The sequence below is a fragment of the Pseudophryne corroboree genome, chromosome 1, assembly GCF_028390025.1.
Source record: "Pseudophryne corroboree isolate aPseCor3 chromosome 1, aPseCor3.hap2, whole genome shotgun sequence".
In the NCBI taxonomy this organism is placed as follows: Eukaryota; Metazoa; Chordata; class Amphibia; order Anura; family Myobatrachidae; genus Pseudophryne; species Pseudophryne corroboree.
The window spans coordinates 856,841,195-856,861,625 of NC_086444.1; the positions used below are offsets into that span (position 1 = coordinate 856,841,195).

At 44.6% G+C, this 20,431-nt stretch overlaps 1 protein-coding gene across 3 annotated transcripts in view; it reads left to right on the plus strand.

Moving 5' to 3' along the window:
* Positions 1-20,431, plus strand: part of SLC20A2 (solute carrier family 20 member 2) — a 172,510-nt gene that overhangs the window by 122,451 nt on the left and 29,628 nt on the right. For all 3 annotated transcript variants that reach the window (XM_063919968.1, XM_063919969.1, XM_063919967.1), the window contains exons 4-7: positions 5,473-5,558; positions 10,406-10,502; positions 12,277-12,396; positions 13,936-14,133. In XM_063919968.1, the coding sequence (XP_063776038.1) occupies positions 5,473-5,558; positions 10,406-10,502; positions 12,277-12,396; positions 13,936-14,133 (501 nt within the window). The remainder of the gene's footprint in view (positions 1-5,472; positions 5,559-10,405; positions 10,503-12,276; positions 12,397-13,935; positions 14,134-20,431) is intronic.

Here is a 20,431-nt window from a genome sequence, read left to right on the forward strand (position 1 = left end):
TCTCACAAACACCGGGAGAAGAGCCCGCCGAAATAGGGGGCGGGGCCTATCTCCTCAGCACACAGCGCCATTTTCCTGCACAGCTCCGCTGCGAGGAAGGCTCCCAGGACTCTCCCCTGCACTGCACTACAGAAACAGGGTAAAAAAACAGAGAGGGGGGGCACTTTTTTGGCGATATTGTTATATTAAGCTGCTATAAAGGAAACAACACTTCTGTAGGGTTGTTCCTATATATTTATAGCGCTTGGGTGTGTGCTGGCAAACTCTCCCTCTGTCTCCCCAAAGGGCTAGTGGGGTCCTGTCTTCGATAAGAGCATTCCCTGTGTGTCTGCTGTGTGTCGGTACGCGTGTGTCGACATGTATGAGGACGATGTTGGTGTGGAGGCGGAGCAATTGCCGGTAATGGTGATGTCACCCCCTAGGGAGTCGACACCGGAATGGATGGCTTTGTTTATGGAATTACGTGATAATGTCAGCACGTTACAAAAATCAGTTGACGACATGAGACGGCCGGCAAACCAGTTAGTACTTGTCCAGGCGTCTCAGACACCGTCAGGGGCTGTAAAACGCCCTTTACAGTCGGTCGACACAGACCCAGACACGGACACCGAATCTAGTGTCGACGGTGAAGAAACAAACGTATTTTCCAGTAGGGCCACACGTTATATGATCACGGCAATGAAGGAGGCTTTGCATATCTCTGATACTGCAAGTACCACAAAAAGGGGTATTATGTGGGGTCTGAAAAAACTACCTGTAGTTTTTCCTGAATCAGAGCAATTGAATGAAGTGTGTGATGAAGCGTGGGTTAACCCCGATAGAAAACTGCTAATTTCAAAGAAGTTATTGGCATTATATCCTTTCCCGCCAGAGGTTAGGGCGCGATGGGAAACACCCCCTAGGGTGGATAAGGCACTCACACGCTTATCAAAACAAGTGGCGTTACCGTCTCCTGAAACGGCCGCCCTCAAGGATCCAGCTGATAGGAGGCTGGAAACTACCCTGAAAAGTATATACACTCATACTGGTGTTATACTCGACCAGCCATCGCCTCTGCATGGATGTGCAGTGCTTGGGTGGTTTGGTCGGATTCCCTGACTGAAAATATTGATACCCTGGATAGGGACAGTATTTTATTGACTATAGAGCAATTAAAGGATGCTTTTCTTTATATGCGAGATGCTCAGAGGGATATTTGCACTCTGGCATCGAGAGTAAGTGCGATGTCCATATCTGCCAGAAGAAGTTTATGGACGCGACAGTGGTCAGGTGATGCGGATTCCAAACGGCATATGGAAGTATTGCCGTATAAAGGGGAGGAATTATTTGGGGTCGGTCTATCGGATTTGGTGGCCACGGCAACAGCCGGGAAATCCACCTTTTTACCTCAGGTTCCCTCCCAACAGAAAAAGACACCGTCTTTTCAGCCGCAGTCCTTTCGTTCCTATAAGAACAAGCGGGCAAAAGGACAGTCATATCTGCCCCGAGGCAAAGGAAAGGGTAAGAGAGTGCACCAAGCAGCTCCCTCCCAGGAGCAGAAGCCCTCCCCGGCTTCTGCAAAGCCCTCAGCATGACGTTGGGGCTTTACAAGCGGACTCAGGGGCGGTGGGGGGTCGACTCAAGAATTTCAGCGCACAGTGGGCTCACTCACAGGTGGACCCCTGGATCCTGCAGGTAGTATCTCAGGGTTACAGGTTGGAATTCGAGAAGTCTCCCCCTCGCCGGTTCCTAAAGTCTGCTCTGCCAACGTCTCCCTCAGACAGGGCGACGGTATTGGAAGCCATTCACAAGCTGTATTCTCAGCAGGTGATAGTCAAGGTACCCCTCCTACAACAGGGAAAGGGGTATTATTCCACACTATTTGTGGTACCGAAGCCGGACGGCTCGGTAAGACCTATTCTAAATCTGAAATCTTTGAACCTGTACATACAAAAATTCAAGTTCAAGATGGAGTCACTCAGAGCAGTGATAGCGAATCTGGAAGAAGGGGACTTTATGGTGTCCCTGGACATCAAGGATGCTTACCTGCATGTCCCAATTTGCCCTTCACATCAAGGGTACCTCAGGTTCGTGGTGCAAAACTGTCATTATCAGTTTCAGACGCTGCCGTTTGGATTGTCCACGGCACCTCGGGTCTTTACCAAGGTAATGGCCGAAATGATGTTTCTTCTGCGAAGAAAAGGCGTATTACTTGGACGATCTCCTGATAAGGGCAAGGTCCAGAGAACAGCTGGGGGACGTAGTAGCACTAACCCAAGTAGTGCTGCAACAGCACGGGTGGATTCTGAATTTTCCAAAATCTCAATTGACCCCGACGACACGTCTGCTGTTCCTGGAAATGATTCTGGACACGGTTCAGAAAAAGGTGTTTCTTCCGGAGGAGAAAGCCAGGGAGTTATCCGAACTTGTCAGGAACCTCCTAAAACCAGGAAAAGTGTCTGTGCATCAATGCACAAGAGTCCTGGGAAAGATGGTGGCTTCTTACGAAGCAATCCCATTCGGCAGATTCCACGCACAAACTTTTCAGTGGGATCTGCTGGACAAATGGTCCGGATCGCATCTGCAGATGCATCAGCGGATAACTTTGTCTCCACGGACAAGGGTGTCTCTTCTGTGGTGGTTGCAGAGTGCTCATCTGTTAGAGGGCCGCAGATTCGGCATACAGGACTGGGTCCTGGTGACCACGGATGCCAGTCTGAGAGGCTGGGGAGCGGTCACACAGGGAAGAAACTTCCAGGGAGTGTGGTCAAGCCTGGAGATGTCTCTTCACATAAATATACTGGAGCTAAGAGCGATTTACAATGCTCTAAGCCTGGCAAAACCCCTGCTTCAGGGTCAGCCGGTGTTGATCCAGTCGGACAACATCACGGCAGTCGCCCACGTAAACAGACAGGGCGGCACAAGAAGCAGGAGGGCAATGGCAGAAGCTGCAAGGATTCTTCGCTGGGCGGAAGATCATGTGATAGCACTGTCAGCAGTGTTCATTCCGGGAGTGGACAACTGGGAAGCGGACTTCCTCAGCAGACACGATCTACACCCGGGAGAGTGGGGACTTCATCCAGAAGTCTTCCACATGATTGTGAACCGTTGGGAAAAACCAAAGGTGGATATGATGGCGTCCCGCCTCAACAAAAAACTGGACAGGTATTGCGCCAGGTCAAGAGACCCTCAGGCAATAGCTGTGGACGCTCTGGTAACACCGTGGGTGTTCCAGTCAGTGTATGTGTTTCCTCCTCTGCCTCTCATACCAAAAGTACTGAGAATTATACGGCAAAGGGGAGTAAGAACGATACTCGTGGCTCCGGATTGGCCAAGAAGAACTTGGTACCCGGAACTTCAGGAGATGCTCACGGAAGATCCGTGGCCTCTACCTCTAAGACGGGACCTGCTTCAGCAGGGACCGTGTCTATTCCAAGACTTACCGCGGCTGCGTTTGACGGCATGGCGGTTGAACGCCGAATTCTAAGGGAAAAAGGCATTCCGGAAGAGGTCATCCCTACCCTGGTAAAAGCCAGGAAGGAGGTGACTGCACAACATTATCACCGCATTTGGAGAAAATATGTTGCGTGGTGTGAGGCCAGGAAGGCCCCGACGGAGGAATTTCAACTGGGTCGATTCCTACATTTCCTGCAAACAGGATTGTCTATGGGCCTCAAATTAGGGTCCATTAAGGTTCAAATTTCGGCCCTGTCGATTTTCTTCCAGAAAGAATTGGCTTCAGTTCCTGAAGTCCAGACTTTTGTAAAAGGAGTACTACATATACAGCCCCCGGTTGTGCCCCCAGTGGCTCCGTGGGATCTTAATGTAGTTTTGGATTTTCTCAAATCCCATTGGTTTGAGCCACTCAAATCGGTGGATTTGAAATATCTTACATGGAAAGTAACCATGCTACTGGCCCTGGCTTCAGCCAGGAGAGTGTCAGAATTGGCGGCTTTATCGTATAAAAGCCCATATCTGATTTTCCATTCGGACAGGGCAGAACTGCGGACGCGTCCTCAGTTTCTGCCTAAGGTGGTTTCAGCGTTTCACCTGAACCAGCCTATTGTGGTGCCTGCGGCTACTAGCGATTTGGAGGATTCCAAGTTGCTGGACGTTGTCAGGGCATTGAAAATATATATTTCAAGGACGGCTGGAGTCAGAAAATCTGACTCGCTGTTTATACTGTATGCTCCCAACAAGCTGGGTGCTCCTGCTTCTAAGCAGACGATTGCTCGTTGGATTTGTAGCACAATTCAACTTGCACATTCTGTGGCAGGCCTGCCACAGCCTAAATCTATCAAGGCCCATTCCACAAGGAAGGTGGGCTCATCTTGGGCGGCTGCCCGAGGGGTCTCGGCATTACAACTCTGCCGAGCAGCTACGTGGTCGGGGGAGAACACGTTTGTAAAATTTTACAAATTTGATACCCTGGCTAAAGAGGACCTGGAGTTCTCTCATTCGGTGCTGCAGAGTCATCCGCACTCTCCCGCCCGTTTGGGAGCTTTGGTATAATCCCCATGGTCCTGACGGAGTCCCAGCATCCACTAGGACGTCAGAGAAAATAAGATTTTACTTACCGATAAATCTATTTCTCGTAGTCCGTAGTGGATGCTGGGCGCCCATCCCAAGTGCGGATTGTCTGCAATACTTGTACATAGTTATTGTTACAAAAAAATCGGGTTGTTATTGTTGTGAGCCGTCTGTTCAGAGGCTCCTACGTTTGTCATACTGTTAACTGGGTTCAGATCACAAGTTGTACGGTGTGATTGGTGTGGCTGGTATGAGTCTTACCCGGGATTCAAAATCCTTCCTTATTGTGTACGCTCGTCCGGGCACAGTATCCTAACTGAGGCTTGGAGGAGGGTCATAGGGGGAGGAGCCAGTGCACACCACCTAGTCCTAAAGCTTTTATTTTTGTGCCCTGTCTCCTGCGGAGCCGCTAATCCCCATGGTCCTGACTGAGTCCCAGCATCCACTACGGACTACGAGAAATAGATTTATCGGTAAGTAAAATCTTATTTTTATTTTTAAGACTTTAAATTGGCCTACATTGTATTGTTACATACAGATGTAGCTGTGCTCATCTTTGCTGCGATGCAGCATGCTGCAACAATGCTTGCTACGTGGCGTGCAAGGCTGCGACTATTCGCAGCCGGCGATCCCTCCACTAATGAAGTGATCACCGGCTGTGAATAGTTGCAGCCTGACACGCCATGCAGCATGCCATGATGCAACATGCCGCATGACTACATCTGTATATTGCACTGGAAATGATTACGCAAGTAACATATAGATTCTCATGTACTGATTTATAGAAATCAGCCATTATACCTGACTTATAACCCTGCATGTTTATTAGTCAGTGTGCTGGATTTGATTGCATGGTGCTGCCATTATTCTATAAATTTGTCTTCAGTGTTTTTATTCTTCACCAAGTCGGAACATCAGCAAATTATGAATTCTAAATATGATGCTCTTACTTCTCCATTACAGTTGCCTCTTGGTTCATTTCACCACTGCTCTCTGGTCTGATGTCTGGTGCTCTCTTTATGTCGATTAAGTATTTCATCTTAAACAAGGTAAAACACATAATTAAGGTGTCATTTTTTTTTTTACAATTGCTATAAAATTGTATAAATAAAACCTTGATGCACTGCAAAATGTTAATAAAAATAAAATAATCTACTTGCAATATGTTAGGCTTAATTTTGGCGAGTCGCCTGCACACAAGTGCACATTTAAACAGACCACATACAACTTGACAAATGGTAGATTTACTGTGTATTACAAATACTTTATGTAGTTTCTATGTACACATACATGTCAGCATGAAGTTAGTCTTGTTCTACACAGCTATAAATATTCATGAGAATGATTATTAGAGTGGGACTAGTCCGTGCACTGGCAGAACATGCACATGTTGCATCCTGCGAGAGATCCTGTAGCATTATCAGAATTCAATTATGCCTTGCGCCCGCTGCTGTCTGCTTATATCAGAGCAATTCAGTTCTTGCTCTGATCAGGCGCCTATTAGCTGCGGCAGTCACATTTTTTCTCGTAGCCTCCGAAGGTGTGAGAAAAAAATGTGTGAGAAGCCTGCAGTTTGGACAGCTTGAGTGCCCAAACCCGGACTTTAGACACCCAATAGAAATCTTTAGATGGGTTTAGTCGCTTTGCGCGTTTAAATCAGTGCTTTCAGATATACGTAAAATGCTAATGGACATCTGATCAGAGCAACAATTTCTTTGATAGACACCCAAAACTATAGAAGGCCAGTAGGGGGCGCATGGCACAATTTAATTCCCCCACCTTTGACTCTAAATGATCACATGTTCAGGGTCGTCAAACGTCTGGCCATCAGTTGGTTTAAATAATATCTGAACTTCTATGACACGAGGAAGTTTATCTTAGTTTTCATTGCTGATGTTTTTACTTTAAGTTACGCTTCTATTAAAGGTGAATTATTACATAGTAAAAGGAGATTTGTGCAGTGCTCTCACTGTACTAGCTAGTCACATACACTTTCCTTTCCAAGAGCTACTCTTACAGTTCTGGGGTGATATGAATGGGTGGACCAATCTGAAACCGTAGTAAAGAGATTTTGTTGTTGGAAACTAGATAAAACTGGTAAATGACTGTTGGGGGCAGCACTACAATGTTTTACTGGGTGGTTTTGCAGCAGTTTTTTCAAACTTTTATGAACAAATATTTTAATGGAGACCTAATGAAAACATTAGGGGTTTAATTTTTTATTATGAGGTGGCTCACTTTATTAATGTGTGACATTCAGAGCTGTGTCGCGAGTACTTCCTCAAGTAGGATCTCACTTAGAGTTAGACATACTGTAAGTGTTAATTGTGGCTTCTTTTCCCTGGATTTTTTTTTTTTTTTAACACGCAAATACACACCAGTTTCCTATGTACTCCTTTTGTCCTGAAGGCGGACACATTTTTACTCTTTCGGTGTAAAAATGGTTTACTGCGCTAGAGAGTGTTGTATTAAGCTTGTATAAAATGTGACCCAATATAAAAGGCTCAAATGTTCCTGTCTGAAGGTGACTCGTCCTTTGGTGCAAGTTGCCAGCAGCTGATAATTATGACCAATGGCCTGTCTGATTAGCCAGCAGCGTCTAAGACTCACCCAGTTACATAGAATAACTGCTGATTAGCTGTTCTCCTGTTGTGCAGAATTGGTCGCAAATTGTTACCCTGGTGTAGTGTGTCTGCTAGGATGCAGGCAGAGCGCATAGGTGCCGCAGCAGAACATGCGCACACGCTCAAAGGGGGGGGGGCGGCCATCTTAGGGGCCTTGCGGCCCCCTCAATGTCACTAATCGGGGTATGCCCAGCTGGGCTTTCCCCAAGCTCTCCCGCTCTTGTAAATAGCACATGCACGGCATTTATTCACGCAGCGGCAGCATGACATCGGGCAGGCTGTTTTTGCAGGGCACATGTTGCCCTTTAAAAAATCTTTTAAAACAGCCTAGCGTGAACACTGGTGTTTTTTACATTGGCGCATAGATGGTACATAATATTCAGAATTTTATTATTACTACAGGTTGAGTATCCCTTATCCAAAATGCTTGGGACCAGAGGTATTTTGGATATGGGATTTTTCTGTATTTTGGAATAATTGCATGCCATAATGAGATAACATGGTGATGGGACCTAAATATAAGCACAGAATGCATTTATGTTACATATACACCTTATACACACAGCCTGAAGGTAATTTTAGACAATATGTTTTATAACTTTGTGCATTAAACAAAGTGTGTGTACATTCATACAATTCATTTATGTTTCATATACACCTTATACACACAGCCTAAAGGTAATTTAATACAATATTTTTAATAACTTTGTGTATTAAATAAAGTTTGTGTACATTGAGCCATCAAAAAACAAAGATTTCACTATCTCACTCTCACTCAAAAAAGTCCGTATTTCGGAATATTCCGTATTTCGGAATATTTGGATATGGGATACTCAACCTGTATTATTATACCGTTAGTGGCAGTATTTCTGCAGTACTATATTTTTTTTTTTTTAGATGCTCATATGCTGGGTGATTCTATTCTGCATAGTTATTCTGTGCATCTCTCCTACATTAGAAACTCTGGTGGCAAGGGGCTGTTTTAGCTACTCGGTTGTACAAGAAGTCTTTATGACAGATACATTTGTAAGAGAACAGTCCTGTTTGCTGAAAGTCAGTACAAAGAAGTGGCACAGCACGTGATAGGCACACATGCTGTACAGTGTTTACTTGGCAACTTACCTAGATGTAAACATTAGGCTGCTTTATAAAACGTGATTGTATTGGAACCTGCCATTGCGCAGAGTTTACTACATTTATTTTACTTAAACCTCAAATAATATATTCAGTTGTGATTTTACTTAGTCTATGATGGTACTTTCTGTATTATGATCTCCATCGTCCCCTCTCTAGCTAGAGTGGATTTAATGTATATTTCAGTAAAGGTATGCGGGTTCGGATTTACTCTGTTCTTAACGGTAAATTAGCGCAAGTTCAGATTTACATGGATTTTTTCTTATTGGCTATCCAAAACACGACAGCTGGATAGCCAATAAGATGACGTTTTGAAATCCGAGTAAATCCAAACCTGCACAACTATTTATTTCAGAAAACCTATCTTAGAATGCTGTATTTTAGTCGGCGCTATATACTTTTACTGAATTTGCTGCATTTAATTAAGAAGTTGTAGCTCAGGGCCAAAATGGAATCTGGAGATTAGTAACTAAATTATTCTTTAGATCTTATTTCAAATGGCAATGTGCTCAATGCTCTCACCCCTGTCAGTACTGGCCAGGGAGTATACTGCTTAGCACATGTGTCTGATTGGGCCCATGCATTGTCAAGGAGTTGGGGAAATTCTGCATTTCGCAGAGGACTCGATCAATTTTTTTCCAATGTATAGGGTTCACTGATTGTTAAATCGGATTGGAAATGGTAAATCCGGTTGTCCAACATGTTGGATTTCACCAACCGGTCAGTGCTTTTAGTTTGGTAGTGTATGGTGACTATCATCCTATTTGCAGTTAGTATTTTACTAGAAAAATGGGCACTTTCATGATTCTCATATCTTTGTATGAAAAAAATCTGCAGAGCACTGAAAATGTCAGCAATATATGGACACATATTGGTGGATTTGAAAGTCGTTAATTTGGAGGGAAAAACGTAGACTTGTTGATGTATGGCCGGCATAAGTCTGCTTTTAAGATCCAGCTGCTGAATAGGGAGAAAAACAGTTTGGTAAAGTACACTACTGTATTGATATTACTGCCGTATTTTCCTTTCATGAGGGTTACATATACTATTCAAGCAGTTGTAGCTACTATAAAGATTAGTGTTATTTACTCAATCGGCATTTCCAACCTCTTGGCTCTCTTCCGTTTTAACACCTGCACAGGTCGATGTCCTTCTGACCACATTTGCCGTTTTCACAGATAATGATTAGTTTGGTCTTATTTTGGGCTACAGGTGGTGCAGTTTTACACCAATCAGAAATTGTCTGCTGTTAGACTGTAGTTCATCTTAAGAGTCTGTTTGGCCTTGTAAATGTTTGCCACTTTAAAATTACGGGCAGACTCACAGAAATTCCCGAACAACCTGCACCTTGCAGGCAATTACATATTGCCCCAAGTCTTGATAGGGTAGAATAGGGATGAACACTATACTAAAACAGTGCAAGTTAACAATTTAAATGTAAACTGTGAAAAACAGTTAAACTGGCAACACCGGAAGATAGTGATGACATTATTTGGTTCACATAATCAGTCTATTAAGCATTGTAATGAAACTTACTGCAATCGGCATTTGTGTGGTTATTTATCTACTGTAAGATAGAGCCCATATAGCACATTTGTCGAATGACTTGATGTCTGAGGGAGGTCTCTACTTGTGTTGAATAATGTGGACTTGGATTACCACTTAACTGACAAATTTTTTTCCCAAAAACCGCTCCGAAATTGTCGGGGTTTTTTACAAGTGAATTAGGTGAAGAACATAAATTTAACCCTATCCAAAATTATTTTAGTTAAAAAAAAAAAAAAAAAGCCTTTCTTGATTTTTTTTAAAAATATTTTCCTCCCAAATATCTAAACATCAATAGGGAACATTGTGACCATCGCGGCTATTATTTTGAAAGCCGGGACAGCCTCTATGTACACGAGGAGCTAATTTACACTTCCCCAGCGGCTGCTATTATCTGCCGCTGCTGGAGGGGGGGGGTCCTGCCGTGCTGACCAATCAGCAGTGATCGGCAGCACGGCAATCAGTAGGGGAAGAGTGAAGGGAGGCAGATAAAGCACTTGCAGGCATGCTCGCATCTGATGCGGCCATCCCAGGTAAGTGGTTAAGTATTATGTATGGCACACATTAATAAACTTATGTTCTTCATTTTGCAGGAAGATCCAGTGCCCAATGGATTACAGGCACTCCCAATATTTTATGCTGCTACAATAGGAATTAACGCATTTTCCATATTATACACGGGGGCGCCATGTGAGTAACAGTTGTACATTTAATGTAGATGTTTAAGGTATCTTTCCTAAAGAGCAGAGATTAATTCAGTGTAGTATTAGTTACAGTATAAAGGATAACTTGACGTTACACTAAATTGCTGTTTTTTTTTCTCATTCTTTATACTGGGTGTCAACTAAACCAGTGGTTCCCAAACTAGGGTTTAAGCCATTTTATTCACCTCACCCCTAGGCAAAAAGTCTCTTATTGAGAAATTCAGCAAAAACCTATTAAATGAAGTATATTGTGCTTACCCGTCACATTAATGGATTGGACACCAGGGGCTGGGTGTAATGCCGTCCAAACCCACCTGACATGTGGGTTGCCAGCCGAACCTGGGTGTGGTTATTCCTTGTAAATGACTGCTCCTTAAGAAAACATCTGAGTTTGTCCGGCAACCCGCATGTCGGTATAACACGGACATCGTTACATCCTGACCTAAGAATCCATTTTTCTAGTGGTAAAGTGCCCGGTATTGTAACTTTGTGCTTGTTCCATATCTGCTCCTTTCAATGCATTGGAAGGCCTACAAACTAGTATAATAATTGATAAACACAGATGGAATGCGTTTGTTTTGCATGGTTTGAAATAACTTGTGTAAGTCGTTTTTGTTACTGGCAGTTTAAAACTCTCTTAATCTTGGACAAATTACCTGACAATTGAGGACCGCTATGTACATGAGGGTGTATTAGCAGCATTATAGGCTATGCAGAGTTGGACAGAAGCAAAAACAAACCTGTGTTAATTGCACCAATTGTAGGTTGTAGTAAGTGTGCCTTGAAAATGATCAGGAGTATGAAACTGTGCACTTTTGGAGGCGTGGACAACTCTTCATGTGGGAAATATATGCCTCTTTTTCCATGCAAGCAATGCAGAGGAGTAACAGCACATTGGCATTTAATTCTTCATCAGACCATGGTTTCTAACAAACGATTAATAGGGTGTAAAGTCATCAAATAAATCATTTTGCATCACAAAGTTGCTTGTCAGTTGCTAACCAATGCCTGAAAATCTCATTAAAATAGAATACATGGATTTATGTGGGCTACTTCCCACTATATTAGTCTAAATGTTTAACACATTTAAAATTTTAGACCCTAGCATCAGAATAAGTTGTATTGTTAAAAGCCTAACATATCAAAAGTCTATTAGAAACCTGTTCGAAACATATCCCTGAAACACATCAGATTTCATCCATTTTTCCTGTCGTATATCAAAGCCCATTTTACTTACATGCTGCTCCATTAACCTGTTTTGTTGTTTTTACAAGATTACATTTTTTTACTCTGGTGCACAGATCTTACATGCGGTATACATGAGTTTATAAATAAGCGACTGGACTGTAAAGGGGGGTACACACGGGGAGATGTGTGCTGAGCAATCTGTCACAGAACACTCGGCACACAGCTCGAGGGGGGGGGGGGGGGGGGGAGCAGGGGTGGATGCTCACTTCACCCAGCGGTGAAGTGAGCGATCTGACTAGATTGTGCCCGCATGCAGGTCAATCTAGAACCGGCGATAGCGTCGCACATCGCTATCCCTATGGGGCATACACACGGAGCGATGTGTGCTTCATTTCTAAGCAATCTAGTCAAATGGCTTAGAAATTAAGCAAAAATCACTACATGTTTATCCCCCTTTACTCCTCTTTATGCTAAGGTAACTTTCAGACCTGAATATGTACATATAGCTGTGTGTGTCTTATATAAGTGACCAGGATCATTTCATGTGTTTTTTGTTTCTTTTCTCTTCCCAGTACTCGGAATGCAGACCTTTCCAGTGTGGGCCACAGCTCTTATATCAATAGGAATTGCTATTCTATTTGCTTTATTAGTGTGGTTTTTTGTATGTCCCTGGATGAGAAGGAAAATAGCAAGTATGTTTTTCTTCATCATGTTCTTATGAAATATAGCAATAATATTGTTTTTTGCACAGAACTGCCCATCCCAGGAATTCTGTATCTGTTAAGCATTGTTTCTAATCTTAAAATGCCGTAGTAAGCTATTAAACCAGATATGACGAATACAGTCTCTTTGACTAAGAAATGGCTTTGTCCTTAGAATGGACTATTGTATGCAGTTTCCCCTTCTGTAATCCCCAACTTCAACTATTAATATATGAATGGGAAATGCATGTTTTTACCTATCCTCATTGAATTCATTAAGTGTATTTATTAATGTTGTTGTTGTTGTAATAATATCAAAGTATGGGGAAAAAAATTACTTACTGGGGGGAATTCAAATGTTTGAAAAGTCAGTTGGGTGTCTGTTTTTTCCTATCTAATACACAAGAAAAAACACACCCAACCCACTTTTCAAACATTTGAATGCCCCCCACTATGTTTCTGGTATATACAGCCAGTCATTCCAAAATCCATGATAAGTTTCATATGCATGTTGTGGTCTATATAACCATTCTTATTACAATATACAGATGTGTCGTCATACATCTTGCCTCAATAGGCCACATAGTGGGAGATGCCTGGCGTGAGTGAGGTGACAGATCTGTTAGTGTTAAGCGTCTTTTATGCCGTCTTACTCGCATTGCTATGCGAATAGGGCACACGAGCATACTCTGCTGATTAAAATATGTGGCATGCCTATATTCTGTGTGCTAATGCAGCTGTATCTGTATACGAAATGGTATATTAGAGTTTTCTAAGATAACACTAATGTACCATGTCATGTGCAGATACAGTGGCCCATAGAATATTGGCATGCCACATATCATTTTAATCAGAATAAGCCACTTGTGCGTCCTATTCGCATAGTTTTGCAAATAAGACGCATGTTTATGGAAAAATTTGCACATAAAGACGCTCTGCTCTACCGATTCACACCACGGCATGGCGTGACTAGAAGGGCTGTTTAACATACAGGGAGGCTAGATGTGAGTGGACACATCTGTATAGAATATTGGACTGTAATGTAATTTATTTTAAAGTAGCACATGACCAAAATATCGAAAATATATCTCTTTATATGTGGCAGGCAGAAACCTGTGTATTTTCTGATTATTTTTATTTTTTCTGGCGACTAAATTGGATTGGCTGAAAATAAGAACTGAGAAACATCTGGAAAAATCACGAAAAACTATTGTTTTTTTTTCACTCCCGATGTTTGTTCGCACCTAATTGAATTCCCATTTAGCCAGAAAAGAGCATTAGAACATTCACAGACCTACGTCCAGTTCTTTATTGGAGCATTATCAGGTCCATCTGTACCACAAGCAGTTACAAAATATGACTTGGTATTCTTCTGGGTATATATATTTATACTTTGTGCAATGTGGTTAGTTTGTTTTTGCTTCTCAGCGTCTGTCTAATTCATCATGCCACAATTGTTAATATCATTGACAGGCGTTTGTATATATTCCTTTGATATAAATGGATTTGCATGGCTTGATGTTTTTGCAGGTCGGCTAAAGAAAGAGGCACTATCGCGCATATCGGAAGAAAGCCTTGATAAAATCCAAGATGAAGATGCTGCCGTCTTCAAAGAGTTGCCTGGTGCAAAGGGAAATGATGAAAGTGTTGTTCCTCTTACTAGCTCTACCACTGAAGCTGCTATTGGATCTGACTCTGTAGCGAATGGAACCACCAGAGTACCATATGGTATGACCTTTTGCTATTTTATTTCCGCTAGACTTTTTATTACTATTTCTCTCTCGTCCTAGTGGATGCTGGGGTTCCTGAAAGGACCATGGGGAATAGCGGCTCCGCAGGAGACAGGGCACAAAAAGTAAAGCTTTTCCAGATCAGGTGGTGTGCACTGGCTCCTCCCCCCATGACCCCCCTCCAGACTTCAGTTAGATTTTTGTGCCCGGCCGAGAAGGGTGCAATCTAGGTGGCTCTCCTAAAGAGCTGCTTAGAAAAAGTTTAGCTTAGGTTTTTTATTTTACAGTGAGTCCTGCTGGCAACAGGATCACTGCAACGAGGGACTGAGGGGAGAAGAAGTGAACTCACCTGCGTGCAGGATGGATTGGCTTCTTGGCTACTGGACATCAGCTCCAGAGGGACGATCACAGGTACAGCCTGGATGGTCACCGGAGCCGCGCCGCCGGCCCCCTTGCAGATGCTGAAGTCAGAAGAGGTCCAGAATCGGCGGCTGAAGACTCCTGCAGTCTTCTAAAGGTAGCGCACAGCACTGCAGCTGTGCGCCATTTTCCTCTCAGCACACTTCACACGCAGTCACTGAGGGTGCAGGGCGCTGGGGGGGGGCGCCCTGGGAGGCAAATGTAACCTATATAAAGGCTAAAAATACCTCACATATAGCCCCCAGAGGCTATATGGAGATATTTAACCCCTGCCTGGATTCACTAAATAGCGGGAGACGAGCCCGCCGGAAAAGGGGCGGGGCCTATCTCCTCAGCACACGGCGCCATTTCCTCTCACAGCTCCGCTGGTCAGGACGGCTCCCAGGTCTCTCCCCTGCACTGCACTACAGAAACAGGGTAAAACAGAGAGGGGGGGCAAATTTATGGCGATATTTTGATATATATAAAGCAGCTATAAGGGAGCACTTATTATAAGGCTATCCCTGTTATATATAGCGCTTTTGGTGTGTGCTGGCAAACTCTCCCTCTGTCTCCCCAAAGGGCTAGTGGGTCCTGTCTTCGTTAGGAGCATTCCCTGTGTGTCTGCTGTGTGTCGGTACGTGTGTGTCGACATGTATGAGGACGATATTGGTGTGGAGGCGGAGCAATTGCCAAATATGAGGATGTCACCCCCTAGGGAGTCGACACCAGAATGGATGCCTTTATTTATGGAACTACGGGATAGTGTCAACACGCTAAAGCAGTCGTTTGACGACATGAGACGGCCGGACAATCAATTAGTGCCTGTCCAGGCGACTCAAACACCGTCAGGGGCTGTGAAACGCCCTTTGCCTCAGTCGGTCGACACAGACCCAGACACAGGCACTGACTCCAGTGGTGACGGTGACGAATCAACCGTATTTTCCAGTAGGGCCACACGTTATATGATTTTGGCAATGAAGGAGGCGTTACATTTAGCTGATACTACAGGTACCACTAAACAGGGTATTATGTGGGGTGTGAAAAAACTACCTATAGTTTTTCCTGAATCAGAAGAATTAAATGACGTGTGTAATGAAGCGTGGGTTGCCCCTGATAAAAAGCTGATAATTTCAAAGAAATTATTGGCATTATACCCTTTCCCGCCAGAGGTTAGGGAGCGCTGGGAAACACCTCCTAGGGTGGACAAGGCGCTAACACGCTTATCTAAACAAGTGGCGTTACCCTCTCCTGAGACGGCCGCACTTAAAGATCCATCAGATAGGAGGATGGAAAATATCCAAAAAAGTATATACACACATGCAGGTGTTATACTACGACCAGCTATAGCGACTGCCTGGATGTGCAGTGCTGGGGTAGTTTGGTCAGAGTCCCTGATTGAAAATATTGATACCCTGGACAGGGACAATATTTTACTGTCGTTAGAACAAATAAAGGATGCATTTCTTTATATGCGTGATGCACAGAGGGATATCTGCACACTGGCATCACGGGTAAGTGCTATGTCCATTTCGGCCAGAAGAGCTTTATGGACGCGACAGTGGACAGGCGATGCGGATTCAAAACGACATATGGAAGTTTTGCCGTATAAAGGGGAGGAGTTATTTGGAGTCGGTCTATCAGATTTGGTGGCCACGGCTACAGCCGGGAAATCCACCTTTCTACCTCAAGTCACTCCCCAACAGAAAAAGGCACCGACTTTTCAACCGCAGCCCTTTCGTTCCTTTAAAAATAAGAGAGCAAAGGGCTATTCATATCTGCCACGAGGCAGAGGTCGAGGGAAGAGACAGCAACAGGCAGCTCCTTCCCAGGAACAGAAGCCTTCCCCGGCTTCTACAAAAGCCTCAGCATGACGCTGGGGCTTCTCAAGCGGACTCGGGGACGGTGGGTGGTCGTCTCAAAAATTACAGCGCGCAGTGGGCTCACTCGCAGGTAGATCCCTGGATCCTGCAGATAATATCTCAGGGGTACAGGTTGGAATTAGAGACAGATCCACCTCGCCGTTTCCTGAAGTCTGCTTTACCAACGTCCCCCTCCGAAAGGGAGACGGTTTTGGAAGCCATTCACAAGCTGTACTCTCAGCAGGTGATAGTCAAGGTACCTCTTCTACAACAAGGGAAGGGGTATTATTCCACTCTTTTTGTGGTACCGAAGCCGGATGGCTCGGTAAGGCCTATTCTAAATCTGAAGTCCTTGAACCTGTACATAAAGAAGTTCAAGTTCAAGATGGAGTCACTCAGAGCAGTGATAGCGAACCTGGAAGAGGGGGACTTTATGGTATCCTTGGACATCAAGGATGCGTATCTCCACGTTCCAATTTACCCCTCACACCAGGGGTACCTCAGGTTCGTTGTACAAAACTGTCACTATCAGTTTCAGACGCTGCCGTTCGGATTGTCCACGGCACCTCGGGTCTTTACAAAGGTAATGGCCGAGATGATGATGATTCTTCGAAGAAAAGGCATATTAATTATCCCATACTTGGACGATCTCCTAATAAGGGCAAGGTCCAGAGAACAGCTAGAGATGGGATTAGCACTGTCTCAAGAAGTGCTAAAACAGCACGGGTGGATTCTGAATATTCCAAAATCCCAGTTAATGCCGACAACTCGTCTGCTGTTCCTAGGGATGATTCTGGACACGGTTCAGAAAAAGGTTTTTCTCCCGGAGGAAAAAGCCAAGGAGTTATCCGAGCTTGTCAGGAACCTCCTAAAACCAGGAAAGGTGTCTGTACATCAATGCACAAGAGTCCTGGGAAAAATGGTGGCTTCTTACGAAGCAATTCCATTCGGCAGATTCCACGCAAGAATTTTCCAAAGGGATCTGTTGGACAAATGGTCAGGGTCGCATCTTCAGATGCACCTGCGGATAACCCTGTCTCCAAGGACAAGGGTGTCTCTTCTGTGGTGGTTGCAGAGTGCTCATCTATTGGAGGGCCGCAGATTCGGCATACAGGATTGGATCCTGGTGACCACGGACGCCAGCCTGAGAGGCTGGGGAGCAGTCACACAAGGAAGAAACTTCCAGGGAGTATGGACGAGCCTGGAAACGTCTCTTCACATAAACATTCTGGAACTAAGAGCAATATACAATGCTCTAAGCCAGGCAGAACCTCTGCTTCAGGGAAAACCGGTGTTGATCCAGTCGGACAACATCACGGCAGTCGCCCATGTGAACAGACAGGGCGGCACAAGAAGCAGGAGTGCAATGGCAGAAGCTGCAAGGATTCTTCGCTGGGCAGAGAATCATGTGATAGCACTGTCAGCAGTGTTCATCCCGGGAGTGGACAACTGGGAAGCAGACTTCCTCAGCAGACACGATCTTCACCCGGGAGAGTGGGGACTTCATCCAGAAGTCTTCCACTTGCTGGTAACCCGTTGGGAAAGACCAATGGTGGACATGATGGCGTCTCGCCTCAACAAAAAACTGGACAGGTATTGCGCCAGGTCAAGAGATCCGCAGGCAATAGCTGTGGACGCGCTGGTAACGCCTTGGGTGTACCAGTCGGTGTATGTGTTTCCTCCTCTGCCTCTCATACCAAAAGTATTGAGAATTATACGGCAAAGAGGCGTAAGGACGATACTAGTGGTTCCGGATTGGCCAAGAAGGACTTGGTACCCGGAACTTCAAGAGATGATCACGGAAGATCCGTGGCCTCTACCTCTAAGGAGGGACTTGCTTCAGCAGGGTCCCTGTCTGTTTCAAGACTTACCGCGGCTGCGTTTGACGGCATGGCGGTTGAACGCCGGATCCTAAAGGAAAAAGGCATGCCGGAAGAAGTCATTCCTACTTTGATTAAAGCAAGGAAGGAAGTAACCGTGCAACATTATCACCGAATTTGGCGAAAATATGTTGCGTGGTGCGAAGATCGGAGTGCTCCGACGGAGGAATTTCAACTGGGTCGATTCCTACATTTCCTGCAATCAGGATTGTCTATGGGTCTCAAATTGGGATCTATTAAGGTTCAAATTTCGGCCCTGTCGATTTTCTTTCAAAAAGAATTGGCTTCAGTCCCTGAAGTCCAGACCTTTGTTAAGGGAGTGCTACATATACAGCCTCCTGTGGTGCCTCCAGTGGCACCGTGGGATCTCAATGTGGTTTTGGACTTTCTAAAATCTCATTGGTTTGAACCACTAAAGAAGGTGGATTTGAAATATCTCACATGGAAAGTGACCATGCTTCTAGCCCTGGCTTCGGCCAGGAGAGTGTCAGAACTGGCAGCTTTATCTTACAAAAGCCCATATCTGATTTTCCATTCGGACAGGGCAGAACTGCGGACTCGTCCGCATTTTCTCCCTAAGGTGGTGTCAGCATTTCATCTGAACCAGCCTATTGTAGTGCCTGCGGCTACAAGTGACTTGGAGGACTCCAAGTTACTGGACGTTGTCAGAGCATTAAAAATATATATTGCAAGGACAGCTGGAGTCAGAAAATCTGACTCGTTGTTTATATTGTATGCACCCAACAAGATGGGTGCTCCTGCGTCTAAGCAGACGATTGCTCGTTGGATCTGTAGCACAATCCAACTTGCACATTCTGTGGCAGGCCTGCCACAGCCTAAATCTGTAAAGGCCCACTCCACAAGGAAGGTGGGCTCATCTTGGGCGGCTGCCCGAGGGGTCTCGGCATTGCAACTTTGCCGAGCAGCTACGTGGTCAGGGGAGAACACGTTTGTAAAATTTTACAAATTTGATACTCTGGCTAAGGAGGACCTGGAGTTCTCTCATTCGGTGCTGCAGAGTCATCCGCACTCTCCCGCCCGTTTGGGAGCTTTGGTATAATCCCCATGGTCCTTTCAGGAACCCCAGCATCCACTAGGACGATAGAGAAAATAAGATTTTACTTACCGATAAATCTATTTCTCGGAGTCCGTAGTGGATGCTGGGCGCCCATCCCAAGTGCGGATTATCTGCAATAATTGTACATAGTTATTGTTAACTAATTCGGGTTATTGTTGAAGGAAGCCATCTTTCAGAGGCTCCGCTGTTATCATACTGTTAACTGGGTTTAGATCACAAGTTGTACGGTGTGATTGGTGTGGCTGGTATGAGTCTTACCCGGGATTCAAAATCCTCCCTTATTGTGTACGCTCGTCCGGGCACAGTACCTGACTGGAGTCTGGAGGGGGGTCATGGGGGGAGGAGCCAGTGCACACCACCTGATCTGGAAAAGCTTTACTTTTTGTGCCCTGTCTCCTGCGGAGCCGCTATTCCCCATGGTCCTTTCAGGAACCCCAGCATCCACTACGGACTCCGAGAAATAGATTTATCGGTAAGTAAAATCTTATTATTTCAAAGCACTTATATCAGAAGAAAAAATAGCAAAGTGGCTGCAGTTTCTTCTGTAGCATTTTTCTGATGCTGATTAGGACTATAGCATTTTCACTTAGTATGTAGTTTATATTTCTTAAGTTATAATGCCATAATATAATAAGTTAAAATTGTTAATTGCAAAGATTTGGTGTATATTCCCCCTAGCGCGCACACGCACTAGTGTAATAGCTTGCGAGTTTTTAAGTTTGATGTAGTGCCAATAAGAACTGACACAGGGTAATGTGATGTTTCGTTACATTGTGCGAGTTTGACAGAAGCATGCACAGATTTGTGAGATCGCCCGTACAAATGCTGCACAAGCCGGCGGTGATTGACAGCTGAAGTGGGCGTGTGCATGTAAATGCCCGTCCAGTTCGTTACGTCAGTCCCAACGGATTAGGCAGTATGTATGCACAACACACTGCCTGGTCTGTCCATAGAAATATCTGCAGATCAGTTGATCTGCAGATATATCTACTAGTGTGTACACAGCATTAGGCTTGGGATCAGAGAGGATACAAGCAACAAGAAAAATGTGTTACAATAGTTTTTATTCTTGTGTGT